This window comes from Trifolium pratense, linkage group LG3 (genome assembly GCF_020283565.1).
Source record: "Trifolium pratense cultivar HEN17-A07 linkage group LG3, ARS_RC_1.1, whole genome shotgun sequence".
Taxonomy (NCBI): Eukaryota; Viridiplantae; Streptophyta; class Magnoliopsida; order Fabales; family Fabaceae; genus Trifolium; species Trifolium pratense.
This window is the reverse complement of record NC_060061.1, coordinates 25,486,406-25,496,854: the sequence shown is the minus strand read 5'-3', so window position 1 is coordinate 25,496,854 and position 10,449 is coordinate 25,486,406. Positions and strand designations below refer to the sequence as shown.

At 33.6% G+C, this 10,449-nt stretch overlaps 1 protein-coding gene across 1 annotated transcript; it reads right to left on the bottom strand.

The window, feature by feature from the left end:
- Positions 1–748: 748 nt before the first annotated feature.
- LOC123917643 (beta-adaptin-like protein C) lies at positions 749–8,929 on the bottom strand. The gene is made up of 15 exons (XM_045969416.1): positions 8,585–8,929; positions 7,933–8,130; positions 7,659–7,772; positions 7,266–7,516; positions 6,135–6,270; positions 5,842–6,021; positions 5,612–5,704; positions 4,359–4,570; positions 4,201–4,264; positions 3,940–4,119; positions 3,201–3,293; positions 2,537–2,910; positions 1,805–1,994; positions 1,517–1,720; positions 749–1,289 (listed from the first exon to the last, which is right to left on the bottom strand). The coding sequence occupies exons 1-15, from the start codon at positions 8,669–8,671 to the stop codon at positions 990–992; spliced, it is 2,676 nt and encodes an 891-aa protein (XP_045825372.1). The 5' UTR covers positions 8,672–8,929; the 3' UTR covers positions 749–989.
- Between the last annotated feature and the right edge of the window lie 1,520 nt (positions 8,930–10,449).

Sequence of the window (10,449 nt, the reverse complement as noted above, 5' to 3'; positions counted from 1 at the left end):
CAGTGGAATCTTGCTAAAGAGGCTGAAAGAGATAATACCATGTTAGCTGGAAGGAATGTGAAGAAGTCGAATGCCAGAGATAGAAAACATCACATTAATCCTGTATTGAATCCAATTGAAAACCTAGCTCAATGGAAAATTGCTAAGGTTAAGAGGGTTACATTCGCTCTCTAGCAAGTTTGAGGAAGAATTTAGTTTTCAGTTTAGATTTTAAGATTTTAATGATTGTTTTAAACTATCTTATTTTTTATATAATAATGTAATCGACATATTTTTATATATAATCACTTTTTTATTTTTATTTCTTGTTAGTGAATATCATTTTGGTTAGTTTTAGTTCAGTCAAAATACATATTTACCGGTACATTTTAAAAAAAGAAACTTATGTATTCACGATTGGATAGGATAAGCCTATATTTGATATTACATTAAATATGTCAAAATCAGGATGAACACACCTTAATTTTGCAAAAACTACTCCAAGCAGCTTTTGGGAGAATCACGCTAGATTGCAATGGTTCTTATATACCACGGCAATACCAAACATAGACTATACACAAAGTTATTTATTAAGTTATTCATTGAAGCGAAATTATACCAAGTGATAATGACCGATTCCCATTACAAAATTATTCATTAATTAATATAATATTTATTTATCTGTACGCAATTTTAATATATGTTGCTTGATCTTCTACAAATTTCTAGTGTTAAACCAAGGTTTAAATAAAGATTAAAGAACACAATCTAATACAAAAAGTTAATAGCTTAGACGTAATCATTGTTTTACATATCAAAATATTACAAGCCATCCAACCTCTCAACAAATGATGTCCACAAGACAACAGCTATATATGCAACAGTGAGTGAATTTTTTTCAAACTTCAACAACATCGATTCAGAATGTCTATCAATGATACTAACAAAAACAATGTATAAACAAAATTAAATTCAAAAAGAAATGAAAAACAAGTAAATAAAAAATAATATTAACTCCTAAGAAGAGTCTCGATGGCTTCGAAGATAAATGTTGACATTTCAGGGCTTGGTGTCTTGATGGCACATTTGACACCAGGGTTTCCAACCACTGTGGTAAGCTCAACTAAAAGTGGTATCCCTCGAGGCAGTTTAGCTGAGAAGTAAAACACATCTTGGTTCGCATTCTTGCGCTTTGCAATAAAGAATATGTTTGATGCAGCCAGTCGTTCCACTGTTGCATCCACACCACCAATCACGATAGCAGGAAAGTCCTTGGAAACTTCATTTGAATCCGGAAGTGACCTCCATGTCTGCAACACAGTAAAGGATCAAGTTTCTATTTCTACATCCAAGTATTAGTCATGAAAATTGGCTGTTATTGAATTTGTTTAAAATTTCACTTTGTACTCTAGGCTTCACAGCATATAGAAATAATCTCATTAACGAAAAAAAATGAAAATTTTACACATTAAAGAATCAAAAGTTGAGTAATTATTATCGCAGTGAAAAAAAAGATCAAATGAATGAAATGGTATACCTCAAGGAAAGTGGCACGTTCCATTCTACCATCCTCGGTAAAAAATACATGTAATAAGATTTTATCGTTGAAATACCACACAGGCTGCTGGTTGTTTTTTAAGGCAACTTGCAAAACTGAGCTAGGAGGACCTTGGGACATGTTCTGGAACATAACCATAGGAAGGAGTGCCCTAGTTGATGTTCCAGGTTGCAATTGTGGAACCTGAAAAGCAATATGCCATCTTACTAGTTAGAACTGAATTTTGATCAGAATATTCAAGTAAAAACAAATATATGCAATAATAACCTGCAGGGGCCCAGCAGCCGCAAGACCAAATGTATTCTTGTTAAATTGAATCATGAAGCCATCAAGTGGAACTTGAGAATTGTTCTCAAACAACATACTGTAGAATACTTGACCATCCCGCCTAGTAAGCTGTGCACTGACTTGTAAACCCTGGCCAGTTGAAGCCGGTAGTACAACAGGCAATGGAAGCCTGCAATCAGGGCAGAGGATATAATAAAGCATGATTTTGTAAAATGCAATAAAACGTTCAGAAACTGCTCAACCATTATATATGTAGATAAGCCATCACAAACTCACCCTAACATGTTTTAATATTTATTAATAAATTACAACATCACATGAATTATTATTAATCACTATTTCTATACAAAAGAAACAATATTTTCTTTTTGTTAAATATTATACTCTGTCCCCTCAAAATTCTCAAAATTCGGTTACAATCTTGCCTTCGAACAGTAATTTTTTAAATGTCATTGTTGGTCCTGATATTGGGTTTTATTCCCCTCGCCCCTTTGATTTCTGCCACAGCCCACATGGACCACGGACAACATATTTCACAAGTTGGGGGACGAAAAGACACCACTTTTTGAAGGAGGGACTACAACCAAGTTTTAGGGGAACGAAAAAAACATATTTAGCCATTTTCTATCACATAAACTTTCCTAAAATGCATAGCAGACTACAGTAAGCCATTTTACAAGTAACCCACAATTACTTCTTAATTTTACTCACCCGGAAGGATTAGCTGGCTGATCAAGAGGAACAATAGAATTGTTATCCATGCCTATCAAATCACCAAGTAAATCTGGCACTGGTGCAGCAGCAGGTGGAGGTGAAGCAGGTATTGTATAACTGGAAGTAGGTGGTGACCCAGGACCATTAGCAGGATTTACAGAGGACTCTGATTCAATTCCATCAGGATACTCATCATCTTCAGTTTTCTGGGCTGATGAATGTGTGCGGGTTACAAATGCCTCTGGGGGCTTGTGATAAACAGAAGATAATGTAGCAATATTGACTAGAAGTTCGTCAAGTAGAGAAGGATCAAGGTTGTTTGAGTCATCGGTTATCACAGGCTTCTCAGCTAATACAACATCCTTAGCTGCCTGGAGAATACAAACCAGGTACATCAAATGTGAGGGACCAAATTTGTCTAACACACAATTTCAGAGAGAAAAAGTTCTTATTTGCACGTATCTAGACAAATGATCAATCATATTAATGTATTATACCTACTATTTTAAAGAGTGATAAAACATATTAAGAACTTCTCTGTAAATAGTTAAGTTGATATATATTCAGTTTTGCTATACAATCTTTAGCAAGGTATCCACCTCAACTAATTAGCTACATATTGGTGGCCGAAGAGACTGGATTCTATTTCAAGAAATCAAACCTCAGGGTCTGTTGAGAGGAGACGCCAATATATGTATGCACGATCTCGCAAATCAGGATTATCTGTCTCCATGGTGGCATTGTTCAAAACAACCTGTAAAGATTAGTTATAAGTGAAACATGACATCAAAGGATTTAAAGAATGTAGATTAAACAGCTAGATATTTTTATGAAGCAATATAAAGAAGGCTCTGTGAACAAATACATAACTAAGGATACAGTACAACGGAATATTTGTCTTACAGATTTGGTTCCAATAATTTTAGCAATTGTTCCAGATATAAGCTCAAATTTGCTAGGTTTCTATTTTTCTCTTGGAAAAAATATGTATCATAGATCATATGATATCATGCAGAAAAACAACTGCTGTAAATATGGTAGTATAATAACGATATAAGTTTGTAAAATACTTCATACACATAGGTGTTGAATTGAACTTTAGATATACAACAATTCGTAATAAAAAGAGAAGTTGCTTATATATAGACCAATTGAAGAAAGAGGAGAAAGGACCGGATGGATTTACATACTTAGCAAAAGGGTTGTCATACTCGATTTTGGTAGAAAAATGTTGCTATATTTAAGTTAATTTATTTATAATATATGAACAGGAATCTGAGGAAACTCTAGGTTAGAGGAATACTAACAACAGAAAGAGCACCAAATATAGTCATTTGGGATTAAAAAAACTATTACAACAAGTCACACATTTGAACAAATAATGTGTTATGTGGAAGGACCTGAATCATCTGCTGTGGGCCCTCAGTTGGCTTCTTAAGGAAGAGTTTGACAGTAGCTGTCAGCAATTGCAGTTGGACTAGTGCAGGTTCTTCGGGGAAACTTTCCAAGAAACTTTCAAGAAGCTCGTCAGCATTGTCAATTCTTTCAGCATATTCACCAATTATCCAGATCATTGATGCCTGTCCACATAGGGAAGTGGATGAGAAGGTAAAGGTATGCTAATGTAAAATGTCAATTACATATGCACTCAGAAAACATACCTTGGCTTCGGGCTCATCCAAGGTGTCTAAGCTCTCACAAAGAGTTGCAATTATGGACTCATATCTGCAAAACAAAACAAATGTTTGAATTATAATGCTAATCACCAACTTTTCTATATTCATCCACCCCCAAACAGACAAAGGAAAGATAACAATACGTGTTGGGGTATCGTCTAAATATGTCTTTGATAACAATGATTGCCTCTTGAACCACATAATTTACTTTTATCTTGATCAACTCTAGCAAAACACTAATGCATCTTTCAGCTGCTCTCTCTAATTTGATGGCACAACGACCAATTGCACGAACTGCCTTTCTAACAAAATCTACGTCAACTTCAGTAGCATATTCCTTAAATTCCAATAAAACCTGCCAATATCATACCAATAGGTCAAAAAAAAAACTGACCCATGATTAATATGCCAAATATAGAAAAGCTGCAAGGATTGAATGTTTCATGAGAAAAATTGATCTACCAAATTAAACATCAATGCACAGTAAAGCTGCAGTTGTGTCAAATTAGTAAAGGAAAGGTGATCTGTTAAGATAAAGAATAAAGGGGAGTTGAAGTAGTTAGGGGGCGATTATCATGGTTGAGAATTTCACTCCCAGGAATAACTTTCCCAGGAAATAATAATGGGCATTTTATTCTCAGGTATTTTTAGAAAAGTGTTTGGAAATAATAGCCATGTTCCCGGGAAGAGTGGGTAGTTATTTCAGTTTTATTCCTACTATCTTGAAGGGAATCTTTTATTCCCACCCATTTACTTGGGATTAAAATCATGGGAAAGTGGATGTTACTTTTTTCCTGGGAATATTTTATTCCTGCGAGTTAATTTTTCTTCTACATTCCTAGTAATAATTTTTTTCAAGCACCCCCTTAGAACCAGTAATGGAACTTGGCTATTTAGGGGAGACTCATTAGAGATAAATAGTATAAAAGATTCATTGTGTGAATTAGAAAGTTCGTGTATATGCAGAAATCGTTGGTGAAAGGAAACCCTTGGTCTCGCCTCTCTTCTTTTCTTGATCATTCAATAAAATTGTTCATTGATTTTCATTTGTTTCAATCAAATTTACCAATTTGTTTCATTGGGTTCATGACAAAGCCTCGTCAATGTAGCAGGATAACTTGTTTTTTTATGGAAGAAGATATTTCATTGCAGATAACAATAAAGAACAAAATTAAAATATACTCCAAAACAGATAACTAAAACAAGAACAGAGTTAAAATGGCTAATGAATGAATCTTTTCCAAGGAACATGATAAATGAACAACACATCTCAGATCGGAAAAAGTTGTGTGGTGTTCACTGAAATCACTGTGGAGCTAGCTTTTAACAAAAGAAAATGAAAAAATAGGGAGGAGAGGAAAATATTTAACTGAAAGCTATATAAAGCAAAGCTTACCTGGTCTATATTTCGGTCTGAAGCAAGCTTTATCATGATTTCTAATTTCTCCATTTTCACATATATAGGATCATTGTATTTGCAGAAGAACACCTACAGATAGAATGAATAGTCAGGAGGCCCATAATAATTTTGCATCTAAAATAAAAGAGGTCCATCATCTGGTACCCTAGTCCATTATAAATTCATAAATCACTGACATGTTCACAAAATAAAATTTAGATCAATACCTTAATTTCATGTGCAAGAATTGTTGGTCTTCTTTGTACAATAAGATTGATATTTCGCAGGGCAACATATTGTATCTCAGGTTCTGCCGAGAGTAATGTCACAAGAGGAGGAGCCATCTTTTTGCAAAGATTCCGGACCACGTCAGTACTGGTGATGAGCTCCATTAGTTGAAGGATCATCTACATGTCATTATAAACTGTGGTTAGCAAACTATGCAGAATGTAATTAGCGATGCATTAATATTGACACATGGGCTGCAAGATAACGAGTTACAGGTGAGGAGTGGAATCACCTTAACAGCCGATAGTACAACTGCACAATTAGCATGCTGTAACCGTGGCGTAACTCTTTCTACGATGTTTTCTGCTTCACGTGCATCAGCAGCCTTGTATCTAGAAAGAGCATCCAGTATAAAAACTTGACCCCATCTGATAAGTGAGAGCAATTTGTGTTAGATTGAATGAAACAACAGGGTCAAAGATGGACAAGGAAAAGACAGGATGATGACAACTCAAACAGTGGCTAAAAAATTACAATAATGCAGAATCAACTAGGCAAAATTACTTGGTGTTATATTTTGGTTTTAAATTTCAAGGCATCCTGATACATATTCAGTTACTAACATATATTTCTCTTAGATACAATCTATACAAAGGATGTTTTATCGACATATATTTTCCCAAGGGATCAAAAATCAAAATCATCATGAAAATCAGCTATATCAAAGATAGCATCAAATCCTAAACTCAACTATTGCAATTTGTACCCTGGTCTTAGAGGGAGAGTATTGTCTTTTATTTGTGTTATGGTTATCATATTTCAAACAGTGGGACCCCAGCAGGTTTTGTTCTAAGAAATTACAAGCGAGGACAAGGTGAATGTTTAGGGAGAAAACATTGTATGGTAACTCCCTTTTATAACTACTCCGTCCGTTTCAAATTGAGTGTCGTTTAAGATTTTCCACAAGAATTAAGAAAAGCAGCAAATGACTTAATAAGTGAAATTACTAAATTGTCCTTATAACTAATGGACTATTGATCGTTGTAATAAATACATAGTGAAGACACTATTCATTTACGGGGAAAATTGAAAAGAAAAAAAATTAAGGTTACATTTAAAAGATAAGATGACAAATGGGGGGAGTAGTTGAATAGTTAGTTGGTTAGAAAGTGAGAGAAAGTAGATTATAAATATGAGGAACGGTAGATTTATTGGAGGGGACATCATTAGTTTTGGAGAGGATTTTAAAGGGGGAAAGAACTAGGTCACTCAAATACCTAGAATGTAATAGAGTTTCTACCAATAAACACTATTTTCTTCTATATTCTGAAACAGTACCTATTAGAGGAGTTGCACTATAACTAAAGTCGCAAGTGTTTTAAATTTCAATTATAAGATCAAAATTTCAAAAACACAAACTTACTCTGTACATTCATTTAACGCAGTGAGAAGCTTTGACAGTGTATGAGTAGTGATCTCAAAGATGGGTCTACTGCTATTGTCCTGAATTTCAGCGAGTGCTGCAACAGCATTAGCTACAACCATAGGATTATTATCAGATATCAAATCCTTCAATGATTCCAAAAAACCCCTGTCCTCAACTAACTCTGCATTTATGTCATAGAGCTTTGCAACACAAATGGCAGCTGTCTTGCGAACATATGGATCATCGTCCTATAAAAATATACGAAACACAAGCACGGTTACAAATAGGTAGGCCAAAAATGCAAGTCACCGTAATCAACATAATACCAAAAACAGTGGATTTCAAACTAAAAATGCACATGTGCAAATTATAGAAGAACTGGGGTTGCACCTTTAAGCATCTTTGAAGTGGATCACATAGATACTCGGTAATTTTATCAACACGAATGCATCCCATTGTCCGCACAGCTAACGCACGAATTAAAGGATTTGGATCTTGAGAATCCTGAGAAGCATTTCACAAAATGAAAATTGAGTAACGGATATATCATATAGTCTTGAGAACCCCTAAAACCAATAAATTAGTTATAGCAAAGAGAAACAAAAGAACTGATACAAAAACACATCGAAAGTAAACTAGCAATAATTGCAATTCAAGCTTTCACCTTCACAAATGTATTTACTGCGAGTATAGCAAGGTCAGGCTGGCTCTTTGCATAATTTATCAAATACAAGTAAACTAACTTTTTTAGCTCCAAATTCTCTGTCTGCATACAATTCACCACATCTGTAAACAATGACGACACATCCTTTCCAACCGTCATAGCAGCAATTACTTTTTTCACCGCATCTTTTCTCTTATCCTGCAAACCATAAACCAAATAATATTAGATTCACACACACACATATACCTTTTTACACACAATATTCGAACGCGAAAAAATACAGACAGTACACCAAAAATGCAAGACATACACATCCACAAATCACACCGCCAATAGTAATGTAAATATTCTTAATTATTACTGTAATACAAAATTTACAAGACTGTAACTAATAGAATGAATAATACAATACCAAAAAATCGGATATGCTAAACTATTAACGGTTTAAAGGTGAATCGGTAAATAAATATCTGAGAATGAAAAATCTACATGAACATTTGCATAATTGGTTGAGAAAAGGCATGGAATATTCCAGATCAGGAAATTGTGATGCGGAATATGATGAAGAAAGTGAAATCGAAAGATCTAGAAATGGAAAAAGTGAAAGAGAGAGAAAAGAGATCGGAAGAGATCTGAGGGAAAAGGAACGTACCTTGTACTGAGAATTAAGCTCTTCTTTGAGCTCAGGGATTTCACCCTTTTTGGTGGTGGAAAAGTACTTGGAGTCGTTTCTACTCATGATTCTTTGTGTTGTGTTGTTGCGCCCTAATTGTTCTGATTATTCTGATCGATGGATGATTCAGAAAATGTGAACGTCGATGGGCGATGCGGAGATGGAAAACATTCGCTTTAGTTTTGATTTGATGATGAAAATTGACAATTGACGACTGCGAGCGAGAGAGAGATGTCCAAAAACGGTGTCGTCCTACTCCTATTCACTTTTTCTTCTTTTTTTTTTTGATAATGTCCTACTCCTATTCACTGTTCACATATAATCTTAGGGGTGTATTGGATTAAGATTTCACAAGACAATTTTAGCAAAAAAAATCTTGAAGATTTTAAAAGACTTTGTGAGATTGTATTGATTTTATGAGATTTTAGAAGACTTTTTTGAATGACTTTTTCAATCAAGATTCTTATCACAAGAATTTGTGAAACTTTATGACACAGACTTTTGAGATTTTGAAGATTTAAATGAGTCAATAAATTCGATATAAATTCCTTCTAAAATAATAATGAATCAATCAATGAAAATTAATCATTCCTTAAAAAAATTAACAATCATTAATATAATAAAAAAATCAATGAATAAAATTCTACAAAAAAAAAAAATCAATGAATAAACAAAAAAAACAATTTATCACTACACAGCTTCAAGTCTTGTCCAATGCATATATCACTGCCCATAAGTATAGCTCATTGTAAACTAGCTAGCTTGAACCAAATTGATAGAAATGATCAAAAAAAAAAAATGAAGAAGGTTTGTTGTTGTTGTTGAAACATGTTGTTGTTGTATATATTTTCAATGTCTATATCCTATAATGAATCGTGACACTATTTATGGTAGCAGGACAACCATGAAGAGGAAACTTGATAGAGAGGTAGGGAGAAAATATAAGCGATTATAAAAAACATGAGATAATCAGAAAACATAGAAACATGAGGAAAGGTGAAAGAAATAAAAGAAATGAAAATCCATCAAAATCTCATGATATGAGGAAAGACTTTTTGTAGCTCAAAATTCACTAAAAAGTCCATCAAAATCCATTAAAATCCTATTTTTTAAACAATCCATCAAAATTAGAATACTTTTGAATACCACAAGACTTTTTGTAAGTTGTAAAGAGTCTTGATTGAATACCACTAGACTTTTTTAAAGTCTTTTAAAATCCTAATTGAATACCACTAGACTTTTTTAAAGTCTTTTAAAATCCTAATTGAATACCACAGGATTTTATCATCATAAAAAAGTCTTTTAAAATCCATCAAAATCCTAATTGAATACACCCCCCTTAATTTATTTATTTGGTCAAGATCCTAAATTGAGTGAAATGTCAAATACTCTCTAGAAATTTTGAAATTCGTCAAATATCTCATGAAATTTGAAAATAGACAAATATTCTCTGAAATTGTAAATATAATCAAATTGTCCACTGCTTCGTTTACTCGGTCTATTTTGATAACATGACTATTAACTCCATACGTGTCACGCACATGAGAGGGGTAATTGATCAGGATACATGTCATAGGAGGATAATTGACTAAATTTTGCAAAATTATGGGGCTAATTGACTGAAATTGGAGCAATTAACCCCTTGGTTTTGCAAAATTTAGTCAATTACCTCATGTGAAGTGTATTGGCATGTGACACGTATGAAGTTAACCGTCACGTCATCAAAATAGACGGAGTAAATGAAATAAAGGACAATTTCATTGACGTTTTACAATTTTATGAGAGTATTTACCTATTTTCAAATTTCATTGGGGTATTTGACAAATTTTGAATTTTCAGAATTA